At 42.7% G+C, this 26,872-nt stretch overlaps 1 protein-coding gene across 1 annotated transcript in view; it reads left to right on the top strand.

The window, feature by feature from the left end:
• Nucleotides 1-6,133: 6,133 nt before the first annotated feature.
• HPSE (heparanase) overlaps nt 6,134-26,872 on the top strand; it is a 37,966-nt gene continuing 17,227 nt past the window's right edge. Inside the window, exons 1-2 of the mRNA XM_060779302.2 lie at nt 6,134-6,451; nt 21,585-21,730. Of these exons, the coding sequence (XP_060635285.2) occupies nt 6,252-6,451; nt 21,585-21,730 (346 nt within the window). The 5' untranslated portion in view covers nt 6,134-6,251. The remainder of the gene's footprint in view (nt 6,452-21,584; nt 21,731-26,872) is intronic.

The raw sequence follows: 26,872 nt of genomic DNA, 5'->3' as shown, positions 1-26,872 counted from the left end.
TTTTGATATCCAGTTCAGTTGATTCTGTGAAATTAGGATATAATGTAACCAAATGGAAAGCAAAGATTTTGTGACTGTTGGAGATTTTTGTGTGGCTACCATATTTGAGAATCATGCCTATCAGTGTGAATCCCAAGACTTTCAAATGTTCATGAATTACAGCTCCTCACCTTCCACCTCTTTGTTAATACTGGGTAGGATTGCTAGAAATTGCAGTACAGTAACATATGCAGGACCTCATACGTAAATCTAACAACTGGGATTGCTGAATGACAAATCAACACTTGATATAATTTCCTTGATACAACTGTGTACAATATTTAGTACCAGTAAATAGGTTGAGCTCAAGATCATGATTATCAGTATCCCCACTTATCAAATACAAATTTTCCTTAAGGACTGTTCTTGCTTGATTTGCTATAGAGCAGTGTTTCTCAATCTGGGGGTCGGGACTCCTAGCAGGGGTCGCAAGAGGGGGTCTCAGAGGCGTCACCAAAGTCCATCAGAAAACACATTTCTGATGGTCTTAGAAACCCCTTTGGCAGAGAAGGCTGAAGATCTCTCTGCCTGTCCTTCTCTTCCTTTTTTGGAAACAGACGGCACATCCTCCCACCAAAAACCCTCCTCCTGCTCTCTGGATATAGGTGAACTACAACTCTAAAACTCAAGGCCAATGCCCACCAAACCCTTCCAGTATTTTCTGTTGGTCATGGGAGTTCTGTGTGCTCAGATTGGTTCAATTCCATTGTTGGTGGAGTTCAGAATTCTCTTTGATTGTAGGTGAACTATACATCCCATCAACTACAACTCCCAAATGTCAAGGTCTATTTTCCCCACACTACACCAGTGTACATATTTGGGCATATTGAGTATTCATGCCAAGTTTGGTCCAGATCCATCATTGTTTGAGTTCACAATGCTTTCTAGATGTCGGTGAACTATTACTCCAAAACTCAAGGTCCAATGCCCACCAAACCTTTACAATATTTTCTGTTGGTCATGAGAGTTCTGTGTGCCAAGTTTGGTTCAATTCCATTGTTGGTAAGAGTTCAGAATGCTCTTTGGTTGGAGGTTAATTATAAATCCCAGCAACTACGACTCCCAAATGACAAAATCAATCCCCCTCCAAACCCCACCAGTATTCAAATTTGGGTGTATCTAGTATTTGTGCCAAATTTAGTCCAGTGAATAAAAATGTATCCTGCATATCAGATATTTACATTATGATTCATAACCGTAGCAAAATTATAGTTATGAAGTAGCAACGGAAATGATGTTATGGTTGGGGCTTAACCTCTAAGGACTTCATCACACTACAGCATCCATCCACTTTAAATCCAGTTGCTGTGTCCTGGCAACTCTTGGACTGTAGCACCCATCTTACTTAGCTCTGGTTTTTTTAGCTGCTGCATCCCACTGTTGGGTCGTGTTCAGCTTGTGGCCAATTAAGACACCTAGATCTCCTTCAACTGTTCTTGAACCAGGCATCTCCATCTTATACCTCTGTATTTCCCTTTTTCTGCTCAACCTTATATTTCTCTGTGTTGCAATTCATTTGGTTAGGCTGGAGCCGAGCTCTCCAAGGGCCATTTTGGATTCTGATCCTGTCCTCTGGGGTACTGGCTATCTCTCCCAATTTGGGGCAAAGTGCAAATTTGATAAGTATGCCCTCCATACCATCATGCAAGTATTGCTGCTTTGAATCCCACTCATTGGAGAAAAGTAGGATTAAAAACAAATAATTTTAATAATTTTTATACAGATGTTGAGTCCCTATACTAGACATCCTCAAACTCCAGTCTTCCAGCTATTTGGGCCTCCAATTCCCAGAATCCCTGACCATTAAACAAGCAGGCAATAGGAGCTGCTGGGACTTGGAAGCGCAAACATCTGGAGGGGCAGAGTTTGAGGGTGCACACTCTATATTTTGAATCAGGTGGGGAAGAGGCGGATGAGCTCCCTCTATCAGCTCCAGCTCCTCATATGGGGACATAAGAGAAGCCTCCCAGAAGGATGATAAAAACATCAAATCATCCGGGCGTCCCCTGGGCAACATCCTTGCAGATGGCCAATTCTCTCACACCAGAAGCAACTTGCAGTTTCTCAAGTTGCTCCTGACACGACAAAAAAAAATCAGGTGGAAATTTTTCAGTAAAGGAAGGGAGGGAAGGAAAAGAGAGATAGTGTGTTCTAAGGCTCTCACCCGATAACGAGGGCAGAGCTTAACCAAACAAACCCAGGATATGCCAAAACGTATTTTACTTAGGCAAAGAACTCAAACATAAAGTTGTGCCAAGGACCAACTAAAAGAAATATAGCACATGGTTGAGTTCCACGTTCCAAAGCAGGCATGGGTAAACGTCGCCCCTCCAGGTGTTTTGGACTTCAACTCACACACTTTCTAACAATCTGTAAGGAATCGTGGGAGTTGAAGTCCAAAACACCTGGAGGGGCAAAGTTTGCCCATGCCTGTTCTAAAGAATTCCAAAAACAAGTACGTAATCCAAAGATACAAACAGGAATTTTAGTTTATAAGTCAAGCCAGAAAATCAGTCCAGAATTCAGGTTGAAAGTTTCCAAGAACAAGAAGACATCAAGCAGGGTTTCAGGATACAGCAGAGTTCCAAGACAGGATTGCAAGAACCAAGGTCTAGGTGTTGAGATCCAACCCAGGGGTACCAACCAAGATAGGTAAAGGTTTTCCCCTGACATGAAGTCCAGACGTGTCCGACGCTGGGGTGTGGTGCTCATCTCCATTTCTAAGCCGAAGAGCCGGCATTGTCCGTAGACACCTCCAAGGTCATGTGGCCAGCATGACTGCATGGACCAGCCAAGATACAGGTCCCTTAATTCCACCTTACTCTTCCCAAAGAGGCACCTCCTCCTGCCCTCTTTTTACACAGAGATTCCCAGCTGCTGCTCATATCAGCAGGCCTTCATCAATGTAATCTCTGTGGCCTGTGACAAATAACTCAGGAAAAGGAGGTCAACTTGACCTCTTCCAAACTGGAGTTGGGTGAAGAGCACTCAGGAGCAACTGGACCAAAAGCAGCCCAACTGCGGATCAGGACAGAAGGGGAGGAAAGGAAAGGAAGAGGGGCAAAGAGAGAGAAAAGACAATGAAACTCCAGGCAGTTTTAATGACTACTTTTAAGCTTGCATCTTATGTTTAACCCTTGTATGTGTATTTTAATATGTATTTTGTGGAAATATGTGTTAATATGTGTATTTCAATGTCTTTATTTATATCCCTCCTTTGTCCCCGTGGGGACTCAAGGCGGCTAACAATCCCACACTTAGTCAAGTTTGAAAAGTGTGATACCAAAGTTTAAAAGCAACTAAATAGTAACAGTGTGGTAAAAACAAAATTAAAATACAATACATATACTAAAATGGCCTTTAAAGTATGTCTTTAAATCAGGCATGGGTAAACGTTTTGGCCTCACACAGCTCCTGGGAAATCCATTGGCAAAGCAAAACCTTGTCCTGCAGAAATACTGAAAATAACACTGTCTGAGAAGACAGGAAAGCCTGGAGAAGATAATGATGCTGGGGGAAATGGAAGAAAAAAGGATGAGGGGCTGACCAAGGGCAAGATGAATGGATGATTATTATTATTTGAAACACAACAAGATGAGCCCACAGCAGACACTCTACTGGTTCTTGTATTGGATCACACTTCAGACATTTCCCAAGTGTCTAGGACTGTGCGATGTATTGGCAAATAATGCATGCAGATCCCAGTAAGGTGGCCTTTTGCAGCTGGCAAATGGTAATTTTGTCAGCGCTGATTATGTTTAGGCCAAGGATTATGTGCAGGCCAAGGTCTTTAGGCACTGCACCCAGTGTGCCGATCACCACTGGGACCACCTTGACTGGCTTGTGCTAGAGTCTTTGCACAAAATCCTCATAACGTGTCAGCTTTTCCAGTTGTTTCTCTTCAGTCCTGCTGTCACCTGGGATTACAACATCGACAATCCATACTTTGTTTTTTAACACGCTCGTGAAGTCAGGAGTATTGTGCTCCCAAACTCTGTCTGTCTGAATCCAGAAGTCTCAGAGTAGCTTGACATGTTCATTCTCTGTAACTCTTTCCGACTTGTGATCCCACCAGTTCTTTGTTGCAGGCAGATGGTATTTTTGGCACAAGTTCCAATGAATCATCTGAGCAAGAGGTGTTATTCCTCTGCTTGTAGTCTGTCTGCACAGTCTTCTTCCAGCAGCTGAGGATGTGATCTATTGTTTCATCTGCTTCCTTGCAGAGTCTACATTTGGGATCTGTCATTGACTTTTCAATTCTGGCTTTGATGGCATTGGTTCTAGTGGCTTGTTCTTGGGCTGCCGGAATATTATTATTATTATTTAAGAATGTTATTAGTGTTATTATTATTATTATTTATTAAGGGAGGGAGGGAAGAAGGAAGGAAGATAGACAGGAAGGAAGAAAGAAATTAAAGTTTGCCCATGCCTGCTTTAGACTAATGTGTGATTTAGCAATGTTGAAACCTGCCACGAGGAGAGGCTGCAAAGAAATTATTATTATTATTATTATTATTATTATGACACAAAACACAGTATGAAACAGCAAACGAGATATATATGCTGGATTTCGTATCACAAAATCAGAAGTTGAAGACTTCCCAAGCGGGCCTTGCAACAGGCAGCAATTTGAAGACATACATATATGTTGTGGTTGCTATTATTATTGGGTTGTTGTAGGTTTTTCGGGCTATATGGCCATATTCTAGAACAGTGGTTCTCAACCTTCCTAATGCCGTGACCCCTTAATTCAGTTCCTCATGTTATGGTGACCCCCAACCATAAAATTATTTTTGTTGCAACTTCATAATTGTAATTTGGCTATTGTTATGGATTGTAATGTAAATATCTGAGATGCATGATGTATTTTCATTCACTGGACCAAATTTGGCACAAATACCCAATATGCCCAAATTTGAATACTGGTGGGATTGGGGGAGAGTATTGATTTTGTCCTGTGGGAGTTGTAGTTGCTGGGATTTATAGTTCACCTACAATCAAAGAGCATTCTGAATTCCACCAGCAATGGAATTGAATCAAACTTGGCACACAGAACTCCCATGAACAACAAAAAGTACTGGAAGGGTTTGGTGTGCATTGACCTTGAGTTTTGGGAGTTGTAGTTCACCTACATTCACTGAGCACTGCGGACTCAAACAATGATGGATCTGGACCAAACTTGGCATGAATTCTCATTATGTCCAAATATGAACACTGGTGGAGTTTGGGGAAAATAGACCTTGACATTTGGGAGTTGTAGTTGCTGGGATTTATAGTTTACCTACAATCAAAGAGCATTCTGAATTCTACCAACAATGGAATTGAATCAAACTTGGCACACAGAACTCTCATGACCAACAAAAAATACTGGAAGGGTTTGGTGGGCATAGACCTTGAGTTTTGGGAGTTGTAGTTCACCTACATCCACTGAGCACTGTGGACTCAAACAATGATGGATCTGGACCAAACTTGGCATGAATTCTCAATATGCCCAAATATGAACACTGGTTGAGTTTGGGGGAAATAGACCTTGACATTTGGGAGTTGTAGTTGCTAGGATTTATAGTTCACCTACAATCAAAGAGCATTCTGAACCCTACCAACGATTGAACTGGGCCAAACTTCCCACACTGAACCTCCATGACCATCAGAAAATACTATGTTTTCCGATGGTCTTTGGCGACCCCTCTGACAACCCTTCACGACCCCCCCCCCCAGGGGTCCCGACCCCCAGGTTGAGAAACACTGTTCTAGAAGCATTCTCTCCTGACGTTTCACCAGCATCTATGGCAGGCATCCTCAGAGGTTGTGAAGAAGAAAGGAAGGAAAGAAGGAAGAGAAAGAGCACTGGAGGAGAGAACCCTAGGGCAACCTACTACCTCTTTCTCCCCAGGATGGAGAGGAGCCATTGGAGCATGAGTTTGGGCTCAGAGAGAGCATCAAGCCTTAACTAATCCACCTCAGAAGAGCAATGAGGATGTATCAGAGCATGGGCAATCCCACATCCTACTAGCCTGTGGTCTCCCCTCCTTGTGACCCATAGAGTCCGCTTTCTTTGGGCGGAGGGCGTCTCTTTGACTCTCGAGGAGGAGGAGGAGGAGGAGAAAGAGGGCGGGGAGGAAGGCAGGCTCCCTCCTCCTCCTCCTCCTGGGTCTCCAGATGCAGCCAGGCGGCGTCCCTAGACCACCTCCTCCTCCATCCCAGCCCTGAAGATGCCTCCGCCGCTCCTCTTCGTGGCCTGCCTGGCTCTGCCTCTCTGCCGGGGGGCTCTCCCTGCCGACCCCCCAGAGCCCGGGGCACAGCTCAGCTTCCAAGCCAGGGACCGGGCCGTCCGGCAGGTCAGCCCTTTCTTCCTCTCGCTCACCATCGATGCCAACTTGGCCACGGATCCCCGGTACATCGCCTTCCTAGGGTCAGTAAAGTCGGGAAGCCGGCGGGCGCACCGATTGAATGGTTCCTTGTTGTGGGTGGCGGAGTCCCAACCCTTACTGCACTCTCTCTCAACCTTCCCAATGCCACCACCCCTTAAGACAGTTCCTCATGTTGTGGTGACCCCCAACCATCACATTATTTTAGTTGCTCCTTCCTAACTGTAATTTTACTACTATTATGTCCCATATGCAGGATGTATTTTCCTTCACTGGACCAAATTTGGCACAAATACTCCATAAGCCCAAATTTGAATACTGGTGGAGTTGGGGGAGATTGATTTTGTCATTTGGGAGTTTTAGTTGCTGGGATTTATAGTTCACCTCTAAGCAAAGAGCATTCTGAACTCCACCAAAAATGGAATTGAACCAAATTTGGCACACAGAACCTCCACGACCAACAGAAAATACACCTCACTACCTCTGATGATGCTTGCCATAGATGCAGGTGAAACGTCAGGAGAAAATGCCTCTAGACCATGGCCATATAGCCCGAAAAAACCTACAACAAGCCAGTGATTCCGGCCATGAAAGCCTTCAACAATACATTAATACAGGAGGGGTTTGGTGGGTATTGACCTTGAGTTTGAGAGTTCAAATGTGAATACTGGTGGAGTTTGGGGAAAATAGACCTTGACATTTGGGAGTTGTGGTTGCTGGGATTTGTAATTCACCTACAATCAAAGAACATTCTGAACTCCACCAATGATGGAGTTGAACCAAACTTGGCACAGAGAACTCCCACAACCAACAGAAAATACTGGAAGGGTTTGATGGGCACTGACCTTGAGTTTGGGAGTTATAGTTCACCTACATCCAGAGAGCACTGTGTGGACTCAAACAATGATGGATCTGGACCAAACTTGGCACAAATACTCAATATGCCCAAATGTGAACAATGGTGGAGTTTGGGGAAGATAGACCTTGACATTTGAGAGTTGTAGTTGCTGGGATTTATAGTACTTGCTTACTTACTTAGGCGATTCCTCGTTGTCCGAGGAGGCTGGTCCTCCAGGGTCAGTGTGCAGTGGATCTGTAGGTGACTGTGGAGCCCTGTTCTTGATCTGCATCTTCTCCTGCAGTGAGGGCATTGGTGTCCAGGTGGAAGATGGTCCCGGTCGGGGTTGGCTTGACATGCCTTCCTCTTGGCACGTTTCTCTCTTTCGCCCACAATTTGTGCCTCTTCAAATTCTACAGCACTGCTGGTCACAGCTGACCTCCAGCTGGAGCATTCAAGGGCCAGGGCTTCCCAGTTCTCAGTGTCTATGCCAGAGTTTTAGAGGTTGGCTTTGAGCCCATCTTTAAATCTCTTTTCCTGCCCACCAACATTCCGTTTTCCATTCTTGAGTTCGGAGTAGAGCAACTGCTTTGGGAGGCGGTGGTTGGACATCCGGACAACGTGGCCGGTCCAGCGGAGTTGATGGTGAAGGACCATCGCTTCAGTGTTGGTGGTCTTTGATTCTTTCAGCACACTGACATTTGTCTGCTTGTCTTCAATATGCTCAAATGTGAATACTGTTGGAGTTTGGGGAAAACAGAGCTTGAAATTTGGGAGTTGTAGTTGCTGGGATTCATAGTTCACCAACAATCAAAGAGCATTCTGAACTCCACCAATGATGGACCTGAACCAAATATGGCACACAGAACTCCCACGATGAACAGAAAATATATATCAGTGATTGGTTGGGGGGCGGGTTGCACCAAAATACTGTTTGCTTACCGTTGAAAATTACCTAGAGCCGTCTCTGAATGTGGAACAGTTAGGAATTGGGATTAGAAGTTCCAGGACCCTCCAAAATTGCCAGCTGCCTGTGGGATCCTAGGATAAGAGTATAGCAAGAGAGTATTTTGGGATCACAAGCCCCAGAATCTCCTGGAATTGAAATGACAAGGCCGTTTCCGCCTTGGTCAGACCACAACTGGAATAAATACTGTGTCCAGTTCTGGTCACTGCAATTGAAGGGAGATGTTGACAAGTTCAGAGCAGGGTGACTAAAATGATCAAGGGTATGGAGAACAAGCCCTACGAGGAGCGGATTAAAGAGCTGGGCATGTTTAGCCTGCAGAAGAGAAGGCTGAGAGGAGACATGATGAGAGCCGTGTATAAATATGTGAGGAGAAGTCATAGGGAGAAGGGAGCAGGCTTGTTTTCTGCTTCCCTGGAGACTAGGACGCAGTGGAACAAAGTACAGGAAAGTACAAAGTACAGGCTTCAAAGTACAGGAAAGAAAGGCGATTCCACCTGAACATGAGGAAGAACTTCCTAACTGTGACAGCTGTTCAGCAGTGGAACTCTCTGCTCTGGAGTGTGGTGGAGGCTCCTTCTTTGGAGGCTTTTAAACAGAGGCTGGATGGCCATCTGTCGGGGGTGCTTTGAGATATTCCTGCTTCTTGGCAGAATGGGGTTGGACTGGATTGCCCACAAAGTCTCTTCTAGGTTTTTCAAGAATGCAATCTCCAAAATCTCCAAATTGCCACCTGCCTGAAGGATTCTAGCAGAGGTATTCCCTAATAACGAACTATTAATAAATTCCAAATTCTAACCTAAGAGCTATAGTAGAGTCTCGCTTATCCAACATAAATGGGCCAACAGAACTTTGGAGAAGCAAAAATGTTGGATAATAAGGAGAGATGAAGGAAATGCCTATTAAACATCAAATTACGTTATGATTTTACAAATTAAGTAGTAAAACATCATGTTTTACAACAAATTGAGAGAAAAAGCAGTTCAATACATGGTAACATTATATAGTAATTACTGTATTTGTAAATTTAGCACCAAAATATCGCAATGTATTGAAACAGCTGTGGATCTGGGCAGGAGGCAGACTGCGTTGGATAATACAGAACGTTGGATGAGTGAAGGTTGGATAAGCAAGACTCTACTGTAGTCAGTGTTTCCCACCAGGGTTTTGAAACTCAGATTCAGAAGCTAAACCAGACATGGGCAAACTTCAGCCCTCCCGGTGTTTTGGACTCCAACTCCCACAATTCCTAACAGCCGGTAGGCTGTTAGGAATTGTGGGAGTTGGAGTCCAAAACACCTGGAGGGCCAAAGTTTGCCCATGCCTGAAAACTATCTCTTTCAATTTAGGAAGAGTTAGGATTTGGGATTGCAAAAGTGCATCTCCACTGCAGAATTAATGCAGTTTGACACCACTTTAACTGCCATGACTGGATTCTTTGAAAATTGTAGTTCAGCAAAGCATCAACAGTAGTAGTTGGCAGAGAAGACAGCCCGAAAAAACCTACAACAACCCAGTGATTCCAGCCATGAAAGCCTTCGACAATATACAGTTATTTATTTTCAACCCTGAAATGTTCCTTTATTCATTTTCAGTGGAGCAAAGTGTCCCAGGTATTCTTAGAGAAACTTAGTGCTGAGCTAAAGCCAAAGAGGAAGTTGCTTCAGGAGCAGCACCTGGAGCTCCTCTTTGAGGGATGTAATCTTTAATTAAATGGTCAGGGCTGAATTTTATGCCATCCCGGGATTTGTAGTTTGGTGAGACACCAGCATTCTTTGGCAGAGGAGGCCCAAGACCTTGTCAAACTACATCCTCCAGGACTCCATTGCATTGAACCAAGATAATTAAAGTGGATTTATTCTACAGGAGAGATGCACCCCAAGGTTTTCTTTTCCATTGCTGGAAACTTTGGAGTTCTAACACAATTGTTTATCGTGAGTCCCTTTAGGGAGAGAGGGCAGGTTAAACACAAACGTTTGTTGTTATTTATAGGAGAAATTCTAATCAGGTAGCAACAGTAATGCATACAATTTTTGGCCAAATTACTTTTTGCCACCGTGGATTATATTAGGCAACAAATCCTCTCTTATTTTGGTTTCAGGGTTTTGAAAATTGAGGTGCACATTTAGATTTGATGGCGCATTAGACTTGAGTAAATAAATACAGGTATATGAATTATGCTGAGTTTCTTGAAAAAGGGGGATGATAATACAGTAGAGTCTTGCTTATCCAACCTTCGCTCATCCAACGTTCTGTATTATCTAATGCAGACTGCCTCCCACCCAGATCCACAGCTGTTTCAATACATTGCAATGTTTTGGTGCTAAATTTGTAAATACAGCAATTACTACATAACGTTACCATATATTGAACTGGTTTTTCTGTCAATTTGTTGTAAAACATGATGTTTTGGAGCTTAATTTGTTTTGGTGATTAATTTCCTTAATCCCTCCTTATTATCTGATATTTTAGCCTATCCAACGTTCTGCTGGCCCATTTATGGTATGTTGGACAAGCGAGACACTACTATAATTTCAAATGCAGACATTGCCTGAGATCCTGTAGGACACAATATATGACTCAATATAGGCCATATTTGTGGGTTTTACTTCCATCCAGTGTATCCGAGGCTTGGGCAGCCCAGGTCCATGGGATGGCAATCCCCTTCCCATCACCACCATCTGTGTTGTTTACAGACTCTGGCCATGACAAAAGTCCTACCTGTTCTCCATCAGGGCTCTGACCTGTTCTCCATCACTCGCCTTGACACAGACTTTAATGCAATTTTCCTGCTTCTTGGTAAGAGGTTGGACTGGATGGTCTCTTCCAACTTGTATGATGCCATGACCAAAGTGGCAGAGAGGGCTAAGAAGATATGGGCAAAAGAACAGTGGGTTCTTCCTCTTCTAGCACCCCACCACCTTGGCTGACATCATGGCACATGGCAAGAACAGGTAGGACTTGTGTCATAGTCAGAGACTGCCATAAAATGGAGGTGGGAGACAGGGAGCTGCCCAGTAGTGCCAAACCATAATTGGTGCCACTGGGAAGTATGGACTTCCTCCAACCTCTGCGTCAGCTAAAGGAGTTTCTATGGCAAGCATCCTCAAACTGCAACCTTCCAGCTGTTTGGGCTTCCAACTCTCAGGACTTCTCCGAGTTGAAGCCCAGAGGGCCACAGTTTGAGGATGTCTACCCTATGGGGACAAAACCAAGGGCCAATCCAACATCCAGCATGCCAGATACTTAGGCATGTTTTGGATCAGTATAGATCTGTCTGAAGCCCCTGGTGGTGCAGTGGGTTTAACCACTGAGCTGCTGAACTTGTTGACCGAAAAGTCGGCAGTTCGAATCTGGAGAGTGGGGTGAGCTCCCAGTGTTAGCCCAAGCTTCTGCCAACCAGCAGTTCAAAAACATACAAATGTGAGTAAATAGGAACCGCTCCAGTGGGAAAGTAACAGTGCCCATGCAGTCATGCTGACCACATGAACTAGGAGGTGTCTATGGACAATGCTGGTTCTTCAGCTTAGAAATGGAAGTGAGTACCACTCCACAGAGTCAGACACAACTAAACTTAATGCCAAGGGGAAACCTTTACCTTTTAGATCTGTCCAGTGACATAACCAGATACAGACAACTCCACATCTGTATGCTTGTTCACAATGTCCTGCCTCATGTACAAAGGAAGAATTGTTGGCAGCTACAGAAAATACGGTTGCTGTTGCCCATTTTTGGTCAAAAGATATTTATCTACTTGTGCTCCTTTTATTTTTATCAGCTTTATACTAATTTATGCAATGCTTTTGATACAAAATAAATGAATAACCAGATATATTTTCAATCTACCCAAGCACTATACTTCATCAGCCACTACTTGGCCACAGAGCAGGCTGCAGAGCTCAGGAGAGTTTGGTCATTTCAGAGAATTGAACCAAATATGCATTTCTGCAGCATTTTTTAAAAAGGTTTACACAGGAGGAAGGTGTATTAGTGCAGCACTAATAGGGCACAACACAGTGCCTCCAATCACATATTATTGTTCTTTTTTAAATGGACCACCTTGTAGCATTTTTCACTCTCTAGGCTTCCACCGCCTCCTTCTGCTGGAGGATGACTGAGTTGGCTTCTGCAGAATGAAGGAGCAATTGCACCCATAATTATCTTTTAGTGGGTTAAGTATTTTGCATTGTCATTTCCTGTGGTTCCCTTTAGCTCATGTCACATCTTTTGTCTTCCTCATAGCTGAGAGAGCTGACATTTCCTTTCACAACATATGATCACACTGCACTGTGTTAAAATGCATCCACACAGTGGTTTCACCAAGCACAAGTAAGCTTTGTGAGTCTCAGGCCATTTATTGCTGACACAACCTTCTGCATGGATGACTTAAGGCAGTCACACATATAATTCCTTGCATGTATGAACTGCTAGAATTTTTAAGCAGAATGTTTGTAGTTTTAAAAATTGATACCATTTTCTGATTATTCCTAAGATATACTTTTGTTTAAAATTAGTTGAAAATTGACTATTAATGTAGTAAGATTTTTTTGTAATGGTAACAATAATACATTTATTGGGGATTTTGTAGCAAGTTACACCATGGGTTACTTTTAAAACTAACTTTCCAAGTTCTAACCATGACATTCTCAATTGGTGTGTGTTTGTTTTACCAAAATGCTTGGTAAAATCTCAAAAGTCAATAGGAGAATCTTCCTCTTGGGGTGAAGCTGTTCAGCTCTTTGCTTCTGTTCAGCACTAAGAGAAAAAGGTCAAGTTTGAAGAAAGGAATAAGAGAGCCAAGCTTAAAAGAATGGAATAGATTCACGTTTCCTTAGTATGCATAGCAATTTCAACTGCGAATAGGATCATACCTTGAGGAATTTGGATCCATAGCTTGATAAATGTGTTGGCAAACGCTTTCATGGCTGCAATCACTGGGTTGCTGTGAGTTTTCTGGGTTGTATGGCCATTTTCCAGAAACATTCAGTCCTGACGTTTCACCTGCATCTATGGCAGGCTTCCTCAGAGGTTGTGAGGTCTGTTGGAAACTCGGAAAATGGGGTGCATATATCTGTGGGAGAAAGAACTTTTGTTTGCTTGAGGCAAGAGTGAATGTTGCAATTAGCCACCTTGATTAGCATTTGATTCAATCAATCAGGGCCAGCTAATAGCTCCCAACAAAGGATTCCCCCAGGCAGCAATCAGCCAGGCTTTGCAGATGCAAGGCCATTAATGCTAATTGCAACATTCACACTTGCTTCAAGCAGACAAGAGTTCTTTCTCCTATCCTGAGCATTCCACAGATATATAAATCTCACTTGCCTAGTTTCCAACAGACCCTTCAACCTCTGAGGATGCCTGCCATAGATGTGGGTGAAACGTCAGGAGAGAATGCTTCTGGAACATGGCTGTACAGACCGGAAAACTAACAGCAACCCAGCTTAATAAATACTAATCAAAACAGCACCAAATGAACATACATGTTCCCAATCTATCTCCATTTCAGTGGAAAGCAAGGAATGAAAGATAAAACAAAGAAGCTTGGCTCAATTGACTTGGGTCTGTCGAGAATTGTATTTTCATAGTTTAGCAACATAATTGTGCATTTGTGTAACATCAGCAGATCTCGACACACATACCCTTACAATTATAAGGGCTAGAAACATAGAGTTGGAAGAGACCTCATGGGCCATCCAGTCCAACCCCCTGCCAAGAAGCAGAAAAATTGCATTCAAAGCACCCTCGACAGATGGCCATCCAGCCATTTGGCTAGGCAGGCATGGGCAAATTTCTGCCCTACAGGGGTTTTAGACTTCAACTCCTACAATTCCTAACAGGCTACCAGCTGTTAGGAATTGTGGGAGTTGAAGTCCTAAACACCTGGAGGGCCAAAGTTTGCCCATGCCTGGACTAGAGTCTCACTTTTTAAAGCAGGTATTTAGATGACGTCAAATTAGATCAGATATTACACTACCTCCTTGGCAATTGTGCATACAAACAGTATGCATACCTCTATTATTTTCTCCCAGTTTTCCACAGCCCCCTTGAATCTCTGCATGTGCAGTGAGTATATCTTGCCATCCTCTTTGAAACTTGGGTTGCAAGTAGACGAAACCACAAGTTATTATCCTGTGAGATGTGTAAGTCAAATGCTTTATCAGCTTCCGCCAGGAAGTACTTGGTGCTCCGTTATCTGCTTTGTGTCATCCTTTAACTGATGCAGAATCTCTTTGTATTACACAAGTGATTTACATTTGCTGTGTATGTCCATTCTGGGAGCTTGGTCTGGCCAAACTTGTTTGCAGCCTATGAATGAATGTCAGAATGCTAAGCATATTCGCTCTAGAAATCTCCAGTTCTCCAGTGCAACTCTTTAGTCCATTTGTTATGAATGTTCTTTGGTCCATCTTCAGTGGGGCAAAGTGTCTCAGGTATTTCCAGAGAAAAAAAGTAGATACACAAACAAACAGTACTGGGTTTATAGAAAATAGATTTTAAGATGGGGTTCAAGCGAACCTAAAAATTATGAAATGTGCACCAAGAACTGGGGAGTCCTGGCACTTGAGCATTCTAACTGGAGATCAGCTGTTACCAACAGTGCTGTGGATTTTGAGGAGGCACTAATACAGTGTTTCTCAACCTCCCTAATGTTGCGACCCCTTAATACAGTTCCACATGTTGTGGTGACCCCCAACTATAAAATTATTTTCGTTGCTACTTCATAACTGATATTTTGCTACTGTTGTGAATTGTAATGTAAATATCTGATCTACAGGATGTATTTTCATTCACTGGACCAAATTAGCCACAAATACCCCAACCCCACTTACTGGTGGGGTTGGGGGAGGGATTGATTTTGTCATTTGGGAGTTGTAGTTGCTGGAATTTATAATTCACCTACAATCAAAAAGCATTCTGAACTCCACCAATGATTGAATTGAACCAAACTTGGCACACAGAACTCCTATGACCAACAGAAAATACTGGAAGGGTTTGGTGGGCATTGACCTTGAGTTTTGGAGTTGTAGTTCACCTACATCCAGAGAGCACTGTGGACTCAAACAATGATGGATCTGGACCAAACCTGGAACAAATACTCAATATGCCCAAAGGTGAACACTGGTGGAGTTTGGAGAAAATAGACTTTGACATTTGGGAGTTGTAGTTGCCATCCCCACTCCCTCTCTCTGTAGATTGCCTTTGGTAGATCTTGTTGGTTGAGTTGGGTTTTAATAACTAATTGGGTGTGGTTTTTAGCTTAGATTTTAAAATTTGTTGAAGTTTGAAGTATATAACCCCTTGGGTTTGATGTGGATGTGCGGAATTGAGTCCCCCTGTTATGATCTGATCATTGACTGTAATAAAGTTTACTTACTTACTTACACTGATGGAGTTTGGGGAAAATAGACTTTGACATTGGGAATTTAATTGCTGGGATTTATCATTCACCTACAATCAAAGAGCATTCTGAACCTCACCAATGATACAATTGGGCCAAATTTCCCACACAGAACCCCTATGACCAACAGAAAATATTGTGTTTTGTGATGGTCTTTGGAGACCCCTCTGACACCCCCTCACAACCCACCCCCAGGTGTCGCAACCCCAGGTGTCGCAACCCCCAGGTTGAGAAACATTGCACTAATAGAAGACGAAAAGGAGAAATGTGTCAAGAAGAAGAAGGCATGTCCAGCAAACCTTTGTAGGGACCGCCTTCCATCTGGAAATGTATGTCCTCACTGTAAAGACTATGTGGATTCTGAATAGGTCTCTACAGTCACTTATGGACCCACCACTAAGTCACTACCCTTGGAAGTCAATTATACTAGTCATGAGTGATAGCCGATGATGATGAAACACAAACAGAGGGGAAACATTAACTCAAAATCCATGCATTCAGAATGCACACACACCATTCTTCTTCCCTTTGGAGCAGATCAGGCTTCTGGGAGGAAAGAGATGGAGGAACAGATGCCACATTGCTGAAGGTGTGACACACACTTGATTTTGAAAGGTCCTCCTTGTTTAGGGATTTTCTCATCTATCATTCAATTGTTCGGTTGTCACTCTCCATTCTGCTCTGGCCAGGTGTATCTTCATCAGTCACATGAACTAATGGGTCATTCCATTCAAGTGCTATAATTTAATTAATTCATTGTATATTTTTATGCAAGCATCCCAACTTGAAACCAAGGTTCTTAGTTCAATGTTTTTTTCCCCACTCGTGAATGCATTTTCTGCCAAACCTTATGAATTTTGTAATTCTGCACCTTTCTTTCACTCCCATAATGTAATTTTTAAGTTTCATTTTGGGATGGTGTCTTCAGCCTTGCTAGGTCTTAGCCAGATCCCAGACATTCATATCCATTAATTATACATTTCAGCAGAAGTGGACCACAGAGCCGATTTAAAACAATAGAGCAAAAACATGCAAACAACTACCATTAGTAACAGAATAAAACTATTCACAATATAATCAGCCATAGGTATTCAGGGATTCTACATCCACAGATTCCATCATCCACAGCTTGAAAATATTGTGGATTGAGGAAAAGAACAAACTTTGTTTTTGCCATTTTGTTATCTACAAGGAACCAAATCTTGGGGGCCTCCTACATATATATAAGTGCCTCCTATATTAAAACATTTAATGCCAGAAGCGAATTGAAATTACAGTTATAATGTACAATAAAAACACAAAGTTAAAAACTTGGCATTATACTAAATTTCCATGTGGCTCTTAACGAGACATGCCGAATTATCACAGGATATCTATGCCCAACACCACTGGAAAAATTACACTGTTTAGCCAGTATTGGACCACCTGACATCCGCCGAGAAGTAGTAGCTGTATTAAATGAAAGAACCCAGGCAGTGACATCTCTGGTCCATCCTCTGTTCGGATACCAGCCAGCATGCCAATGCCTGAAATCAAGAAACAGCTTACTAAGATCTACAGAGATACTCGCAGGAACACCTCAGCAAATGAGAGTCCAAAAGTGGCAGGCTAAAAACCCAGAACCTCAAATCAGTGGCTGAGACCGGATGAGAAACTCCCTCTTGGGCACATAGAAGGCCAGGCAACTTGGAAGGCACTGGACAGACTGTGCTCTGGGACCACAAGATGCAGAGCTGATCTTAAGAAATGGAGCTTCAAAGCAGAGTCCACGACATGCGAATGTGGAGAAGAGCAAACCACAGACCACTTACTCCAACGTAGTCTGAGCCAGGCCACATGCATAATGGAGGACCTTCTCAAAGCAACATCAGAAGCAATCCAGGTCAGCTTCTGGTCAAAGGAAATATGGTTTAAATCACACACTTAAAAATAATAAAATAACAGTCTAAAACAGTCAAATTAAAACAATACAGAACTCACTTAAAAAGTCATTGCTTTTAAATCTTCCAAAACCTATCAGAATTCTGGTTAAAATCTTCACCTGCCAACAGAAGGGCAGCAAAGTGAGGCCCATTCTTGCCTCTTTGAGAATAAAGTCCCAGAGCCCGGGGCAGTCACTGAGAAGGTCCACAAGCCGTGCCTATGAAGGTACTGAGATTCCATGAGCTTTTACACAATTTCCTAAGTTCATGGGAAAAGGGACACATCTTGGTTACAAGAAATGCATTATCTAAATGTCAGCAGTCAAATACCTAAAGGGATTTGTTAAATGTCAGACAACAGCAAGAGGAATGGGGAGAAAGGAGCAGCAGAAACAAGATGCAAGCTGTGAATGGGCGCAAATGTGTTAGTCTATCACTCTCTTTGTAGGAAATGCTATTTTTTTGTTTATTCCTACAGTCGCTTCCAACTCTTCGTGACCTCATGGATCAGCCCACAGCAGAGCTCTCACCCCCCCCCCCCCCCGCTCCTTCAAGATCAATCCAGTCACTTCAAGGATACCATTCACCTCTGTTGTCCTTGGTCGGCCCCTCTTCCTTCCATTTTCCCCAGCATCATTATCTTCTCCAAGCTTTCCTGTCTTTTCCTTACGTGGCCACAGTACTTCATCTTTGCCTCTAATATCCTTCCCTCCAGTCAGCACTCGGGCATTATTTCCTGGAGGATGGGCTGGTTTGATCTTCTTGCGATCCAAGGCACTCTCAGAATTTTTCTCCAACACCCTAGTTCAAAAGCTTCTGTTGGAAATATGATACCTGAGTGGAAAACAAATAGTCTATAAATGCTACTGGTCTGCAGCTTCCCAATCCCTCGCCTGGTCAGGTCTAAAAAGAGTTATAATCAAATAATAAACAGTATATCACATAGCCTCCAACTCTTCCAATTTGACCATCTCAATTAATCCATTGTTGTCCTGTTTTTTCAGCAGCAGTTTAAATTTCCCAGTTTCTCTCTTTTCCTGCTGCTTTCCCCTTTGTCCTTCAGTGAGTTAACTTTGCACAAAGTTAGCTGACTGTAGGAGAGGACAGGAGAGAGAGAGGCGCAAATCATGCCCTTCCCAGTAAACTCAAAAGCAAACTCAAAAGGATTTCCCCAGGCAATAAAAAGCCAGACCTTGACACTGCTGGGCCACTGAATGCTCATCAAGATGACCAATTGAAACATTCACATCTACCTTGAATAGGCAAAATTGTCTGCGGACATTCCATAGCTATATATAAACCCCATTTTCCTAGTTTCCAACAAACCTCACAACCTCTGAGGATGCCTGCCATAGATGCAGGCAAAATGTCAGGAGAGAATGCTTCTGGAACATGGCCATACAGCCTGGAAAACTCGCAACAACCCAAGCTGTGTCAGCATGTCCTAGTTTATGTGTTCATCCTCATTAACAATTTGTTGCCATGTTGAACACACTCTGATGTTGCTTGGTCATAGGAATCCTTTCTTTCATCAGTCAAATTTTGGAAGGTTTAGTACTAGAGACTGCCTGCTTTCGCTAGATTTATTTGTTGAGTGGTCAAAACACTATATACGCTAAGAGGCATCCTTTGTTACTCTTATGTCATACAGCAATCACTTGTAATCATAAGTGATTCTTAGATCTGCTAAGAGGACGTTTCTGTACAAAGTGGGTTACACCCATCCCTGCTCAGAGTGCAGTCATGTGATTTCAAGGCAACTGAATACCTTGGCCACCTCAATTGAGCCCTGGGGACAGGAAATTGCCGCAATGGGTGTGGTTAGGTTAGGTTAAAACAAAACCTGTGTTGCACAGATGTTGTCAAATAAATAAGGGAGCCAGAAGAGCCTGTCCTGAAACCAGCCTGCATAGCGATGATGCCCTTGACTTCTTAGGGAGACACATTATAAACCTGTTTGGCTCTGCACCACTCAGCTGTGAAGAATCTCATCCGCCTTCAAGAGCATCAAGGGTGTCAAACCAACCCGCTTCCATGTCACTGGTACATTGCTAGCACAATGTTTGGGATGTTAGATTTTTAAATGTCATCTTTTTTTAGAATTAGAAATGCTGCCCATCAACAAAAAAAAGTCACTCACAGCATCAATCTAGGCAGAACACAAAATTCAGGCTGTTTTCTTCTTTTTCACCAGTTTGTTTCGAAACTGGTGGTGCAGTGGGTTAAACCCCTGTGCCGGCAGGACTGAAGATCAACAGGTCGCAGGTTCAAATCCGGGGAGAGCACGGACGAGCTCCCTCTATCAGCTCCAGCTCCTCATGCGGGGACATGAGATAAGCCTCTCACAAGGTTGGTAAAACATCAGAACATCTGGGCATCCCCTGGGCAACATCCTTGCACACAGCCAATTATCTCACAGCAGAAGTGACCTGCAGTTTCTCAAGTCACTCCTGAGACGACAAAAAAAAAACTTTGTTGTTGTTCAGACTTTTCTGACTCTTCATTATCTCATTGACCAGAGCTCCCTGTCAGCCGTCACCACCTCCAGCTCCTTCAAGGTCACTCCAAGGATACCATCCATCCATCTTGCCCTTGGTCAGCTCCTCTTCCTTTTTCCTTCCATTTCCCCCAGTATCATTATCTTCTCCAAGCTTTCCTGTCTTCTCATTATGTGGTCGAAGTACTTCATCTTTGTCTCTAATCTCCTTCCCTTCAGTGAACAGTCGGGCTTTATTTCCAGGAGTGTGGACTGGTTGGATCTTCTCGCTGTCCAAGGCACTCTCAGAATTTTCCTCCAGCACCACAGTTCAAAAGTGTCTATCTTCCTTCGCTCAGCCTTTCTTAAGTTCTAACTCTCGCATCCATAGGTTACTACAGGGAATACCATTTGCTTTAACTATTTATTTATTTAGGGCATATGTTTGTTGTTGTTCATTTGTTCAGTTGTTTCCGACTCTTTGTGACCTCATGGACCAGCCCACACTAGAGCTCCCTGTCGGCCGTCACCTCCCCCATGTCCTTCAGAGTCAAGCCAGTCACTTCAAGGATGCCATCCATCCATCTTGCCCTTTGTCTACCCCTCTTCCTTTTTTCTTCCATTTTTCCCAGCATAATTCTCTTCTCTAAGCTTTCCTGTGTCTTCATGATGTTGCCAAAGTACTTCAACTTTGTCTCTAATATCCTTCCCTCCAATGAACATTTGTATCCCATCCTATCTCAACCTCCGCTGAGGGACTCAGGGCAGCTATGTGGATCTTTGTTGCCAGCGTGATGCCTCTACTCTTAATTGTTTTATCGAGATTGGTCATTGCTCTCCTTCCAAGAAGTAAACATTTTCTAATTCCCTGGCTGCAGTCTGCGTCTGCAGTAATCTTCACTCCTAGAAATACAAAGTCTGTCACTGCCTCCACGTTTTCTACATTTGCCAGTTATCAATCAGAAAACTGGCCAACTTGGAAGGCGCTGAACAGACTGCGTTCTGCACCACAAGATGCAGAGCCAACCTCAAGAAATGGGGCTACAAAGTGGAATCCACGACATGCGAGTGTGGAGAGGAGCAAACCACTGACCACCTGCTGCAATGCAACCTGAGCCCTGCCACATGCACAATGGAGGACCTTCTTGCAGCAACACCAGAAGGACTCCAAGTGACCAGATACTGGTCAAAGGACATTTAATCAACTACCAAACTCACACATTTTGTATTTTGTCTGTTTGTTTGTTTGTTTTGTTCTGTTAGAAATGTAATACAATTGACTGGTTGCCTGACACGACAAATAAATAAATCAGTGTGAATCAGAATTGCCCAAAGTGCACCAGAAGTACCCAAAGCAAATCAGGTGTGCCCTATGTGCATTGAAATGCTCTTGCTAGTGCTCAGATGTACATTGTCACAATTTACTAACAGGGTTTTGTTATATTTCTGCAACATAGTTATAGGTTTGTACATTTGTGGAACTGTAGAGTGTGATATAGGATCACGGCTTAAATATTGTTTCTAATTCGAATAATAACTAAAATAACAATATTTTATTGGCATTCACTTCAACAGATCTACGAAATTGCGCACATTAGCGAGAGGCTTGTCTCCTGGCTTTCTGAGGTTTGGGGGCACAAAAACGGACTTCTTGATTTTCGATCCCAAAGAAGAGCCAACACTGGAGGAGAAGGTTTTCCTGGACCAGGTAGCCAGACAAGGTAAGCTGGAGGCTAATGCTGTGAACTTTTGACACACTTGTTAGTGAACACTGTAGGAGGAAAAATCTTTCCCTACTAAGTTGATTAGATCATGGAAATTGAGAGCTTGGTAAAGTCATTGTATTTGGATAACATCCGGGCACCCCCTGGGCAACATCCTTGCAGACAGCTAATTCTTTCACACCAGAAGCGACTTGCAGTTTCACAAATCGGTCCTGCCATGAAAAAAAATTGGATAACAGCTCACAGAAACCAATCTAAAACAACCACCCTTTGGCAGTGTGAGTCAGTAATGACTATTGGATGCTATAAATCCGCTTACATTTAAGTGAAAGAGGTAACTGCTCTAGAACTTCTATTCAGGCTCTTCATAGCAGAGTGTCAGCAGTCTTATTATGCTAAGTTTCAATGTTGATTCCATCCTATTTTGGGTGGCGAGAGCTGCTGACAAGCATGTATTCCTGCATTTAAAGGCCTATTTCCGCCTGGTTGGCAGATGAAGCAAAACACATCCAGCTTAACTCTTCATAGTGCTGCTGGTTATTCTTACAACCACAAAATCTCAACAGAGTAGGGGAGAAAAACTCCAAGGTGAAGGCTAGGCATTGCATTTGTCCTCCAGGTGTCATTCACCCTCCATTTCCAGCATCACCCCGACTGTGCTGGCAAAGATTGATAGCAGGTGCCGTTCAATAATTTATTGAAGCCTACATTTATTTATTTATTTATTTATTTATTTATTTATTTTACAGTATTTATATTCCGCCTTTCTCACCCCGCAGGGGACTCAGGGCGGATTACAGTGTACACATATATGGCAAACATTCAATGCCAAAGACACACAACAGATATATACAGACAGTCAGAGGCTATTTAAGTTTTCTGGCTGCCAGGGGAGCTGTCACTTTTCATCGTCCATCTGCAACACTGATGAAGAACTTCCGCATTCCTCACATGCTTTTGCTGGAGTCTTTTTTATGGCCTCATAAATTAGTTAAATTCGCCGTCCCACACATAGGTGGTACCTAATTTTCCTACTTGACAGATGCAACTGTCTTTCAGGTTGCAAAGGTTGACAACATTCTACACAATTGTTCGGAAGCTCACTCCAACCCAGGCTGGCTTCGAACTCATGACATAATTTCCTCTCCTGAACTAGGTGGTACAATATTTAAAAAGATGCATCAGAAACAGAAAGAGCCAAAAGTCAGGCCAGATATAGATTTGTGTTGGAAGAAATTTCATGATTTTAATTGAGTTGGTAAATAACCCTTGGTTTCACTTCTATTCCAGTTTTTATCCCATTTTCCCACTCCAGTAGGAGACATATTGATGACTCCTATAATTATAAATAAGTCACATTACATATGGCATGTAACAGTATCACGCTCTTAAAGCAAGAGCAAGAAGGTTTGATATTTCCCCTTTGTGGTCTCAATGTAAGTTCATTTGAATGCACCGTGTTGAGCTGTTGAGCTGCTGAACTTGCTGGCCGAAAGGTTGCCGGTTCATATCCACAGGATGGGGTGAGCTCCCGCTGTTATCCCCAGCTCCTGCCAACCTAGCAGTTTGAAAACATGCAAATGTGAGTAGATCAATAGGTACCACCTTGGTGGGAAGATAAACCATGCTCCATGCAGTCATGCCAGCCACATGACCTAGGAGATATCTATGGACGATGCAAGCTCTTCAGTTTAGAAATGGAGATGAGCACCACTCCCAGAGCCAGAGATGAAGGGGAAGCCTTTACCTTTATCTGTGTATCTGTGTTTCGATGTGTTGTCACAGATTTTCATAGCTGGAATCACTGTATGGCCATGTTTCAGAAGCATTCTCTCCTGACGTTTTGCTTGCATCTATGGCAGGCATCCTCAGAGTTTGTGAGGTGTATCGGTGTTTCGTTGTTTCTAGGCATTGAATGTTTGCCTTGTGTCTGTATATGCTGGAATCAGCCCTGAGTCTCCTTGGGGAAATAGGGCGGAATACAAATAAATAATTATTTTGCTGACACAAAAACACAGCAAATGAGAGATATATGCTGGATTTCGTATCACAAAATCACAAGTTGAACACTTCCCAAGCGTTTAGGACTGTGTGATATAGTTTTGAATTATGCGCGTAGATCCAAGTAAGATGGCCATTTGCTGTTGATAGATTGTGATTTTCTCATAGATTGTGATTGTTTCTAAATGCTGGCTGAGATCTTTTGGCACGGCACCCAGTACGCCAGTGACCACTGGGACCACCTGTACTGGTTTATGCCAGAGCCTTTGCAGTTCAATTTTGAGGTCTTGATAACGGTTGAGTTTTTCCTGTTGTTTTTCATCAATTTGACCGTCACCTGGTATGACGACATCAATAATCCAAACTTATTTATTAATAATATTTAATAATACTTACATTGTTTAATATTTAATACTTATATTATTTGAAACACAACAAGATGAGTCCACAGCAAACAAGATCACTCTTCTGGCTGTTGTATTGGATCACACGTCGGACACTTCCCAAGTGTCTAGGACTGTGTGATGTATTGGTGAATAATGCGTGCAGATCAAAGAATCATAGAATCAAAACATTGGAAGAGACCTCATGGGCCATCCAGTCCAACCCCCTGCCAAGAAGCAGGAATATTGCATTCAAATCACCCCTGACAGATGGCCATCCAGCCTCTGTTTAAAAGCCTCCAAGGAAGGAACCTCCACCACACTCTGGGGCAGAGAGTTCCACTGCTGAACAGCTCTCACAGTCAGGAAGTTCTTCCTCATGTTCAGATGGAATCTCCTTTCTTGAAGTTTGAAGCTACTGTTCCATGTCCTAGTCTCCAGGGAAGCAGAAAACAAGCTTGCTCCCTGATCCCTGTGGCTTCCTCCCACATATTTATACATGCCTATCATATCTCCTCTCAGCCTTCTCTTCTTCAGGCTAAACATACCCAGCTCCTTAAGCCACTCCTCATAAGGCTTGTTCTCCAGACCCCTGATCATTTTAGTCACCCTCCTCTGGACACATTTCAGCTTGTCAATATCTCTCTTCAAGTGTTGTGCCCAGAATTGGACACAATTTTCCAGGTGTGGTCTAACCAAAGCGGAATAGAGGGGTAGCATGACTTCCCTAGATCCCAGTAAGATGGCCTTTTGCAGCTGGCAGATGGTAATTTTGTCAGTGCTGATTGTGTTTAAGTGCAGGCCAAGGTCTTTAGGCACTGCACCCAGTGTGCCGATCACCAATGGGACCACCTTTACTAGCTTGTGCCAGAGTCTTTAATAATTGGGAGTCTTTAATAATGGGAGGGCATAGCAATGTCACATAATAATAATAATAATAATAATAATTATTATTATTATTATTATTGAAGGCTATTTTAGACCAAAAAGTGACATTGCCATGCCCTCCCATTATTATGTATGGTATTTGGTTCAATATATCAGTGACTTTATTTCTTGTGGTCAGCTTGACGATAGTAGGTCAAATCACAAGGTGAGCTTCAGTTAGCCTGACAGAAGTCTCCTCACCTGGAAAATGGAAAGGAGTGCCATCTGTCAGGACTCTAAAATTGGTTCAACTCCAGCATCTCAAGTCATACAATTAAAGGAATTTGGAGATTAAAGTTTCCCCCGAGGCTCATAATGAGTAAAGAAGAAGGCGCTTCCTAAAGCAGTCCTTCCCTGTATTGTTTCTGTAATCATAAAGTTGGAAGAGACCACAAAGACCATACAGTCCAATCCCTTTAGAGAGGGTCTAAAGCCAATGGCTTCATTTTGACCTCATGCCAACGACTTCATTTCGATATAAATCCAATGACCTCATTTCAGAGTGTCTCATCAAAATGTTTTCCCTTCTTTTAAAAAATGTAAACAATTTGAAATAATATGAAATAAGATTGAAAGAGAAAAATCCAAACAATGCAGAACATACACAACTACATTCAACAAAACTACTAACATGCTACAATATTACACTACAAAATATAAACAAAAAGAGGGAAGGAGGGACAATTGGCTCCCAAGTTCCTGGCTAACGGTTATAATTGTTCCTTTCTTCTACTTTCTCTAACTATATAACATAAATGAATTTATACCAACATAGTTAATCCTACTTGTGAGGAAGTATTAATCTTCTTTAATGCCACCAATATTCTGTGAGGAACCTTCTTTCAAATATCAATTAAGCTGCCACCAATATGTTTAGAGACGCTGGTTTGTGTCTCTGTTTATCTTTAGTCGTGTTGTGAGGTGACTTTGGTAGTGTGGAATGCACCAAGCATAAAAGCAATGGAGGAGGCAGGTTTGAAATACAAAGAGAACAAGTTTTATTGTTAACAGAACGTAAGTGTTGCAGTTTTGAGAATTTGAACTTGGCACAAGGCTTGATGTTACAAAATGGCTGGTTTGAGATACATTCAGTCTTCGGATGTTACAATTCTACAAACTACTTCTTTAGTGAAGTGCTTATACTACTTCAGAGTTCCCTATTGTGAATGTCCATACTGTTTGCCCTATACTCGGAACAAACCACTGATCACCAGTCTTTCCTTACTGGCGATCCTTAAAACCCCCTCTGTTAGATTCTTTAACCTAAGCAATCTAACAAGGTAACACCTTCAGCTCTCTTGCTGAAGAAATATTCACAAATCCTAAGAACTAACTGAATTCTCCACAGCTTCACAACCCAGAGCCCTAACTGACTCTGATCCTCTTCCCCGGGTCTCATCCACCGGACTAAACTACTTTTCCCAGAGTCCTTTCTTGACTCTGCTATTTCCCAGAGCCCTTAACTGGCTCTGCTCTTCTTCTCAGGGTCTCTTCCTCCTGACTGAATATTAACTGACGCTTTCAAACCTTTTATTCCTTAACTCCGCCCACCTCCTCTGAGGCTTCGTCACCATGGCAACCTATCTCTCTCAGCTAGGCCCTGGCAACAAATGCAATGCATAAATACAGATTCAAACACATTATAGATAACACTTTATAATAACATTATAAATACAGTTTAAACACATTATAAATAACACTTTATAATAAACACATCTCTAGAGTTTAAAAAACTCTAATATGAATAATTTCCTTCATTGCTCTTTCAGAAATATACTGTCCAATTCTCAATCTTTGTTAAAGCTGGGTTTCTGTGAGTTTTCTGGGC

This window comes from Anolis sagrei, chromosome 5, assembly GCF_037176765.1.
Source record: "Anolis sagrei isolate rAnoSag1 chromosome 5, rAnoSag1.mat, whole genome shotgun sequence".
NCBI lineage: Eukaryota > Metazoa > Chordata > Lepidosauria > Squamata > Dactyloidae > Anolis > Anolis sagrei.
Note: the sequence above shows the minus strand (reverse complement) of the source record. Positions and strands in the feature narration are given on the sequence as shown.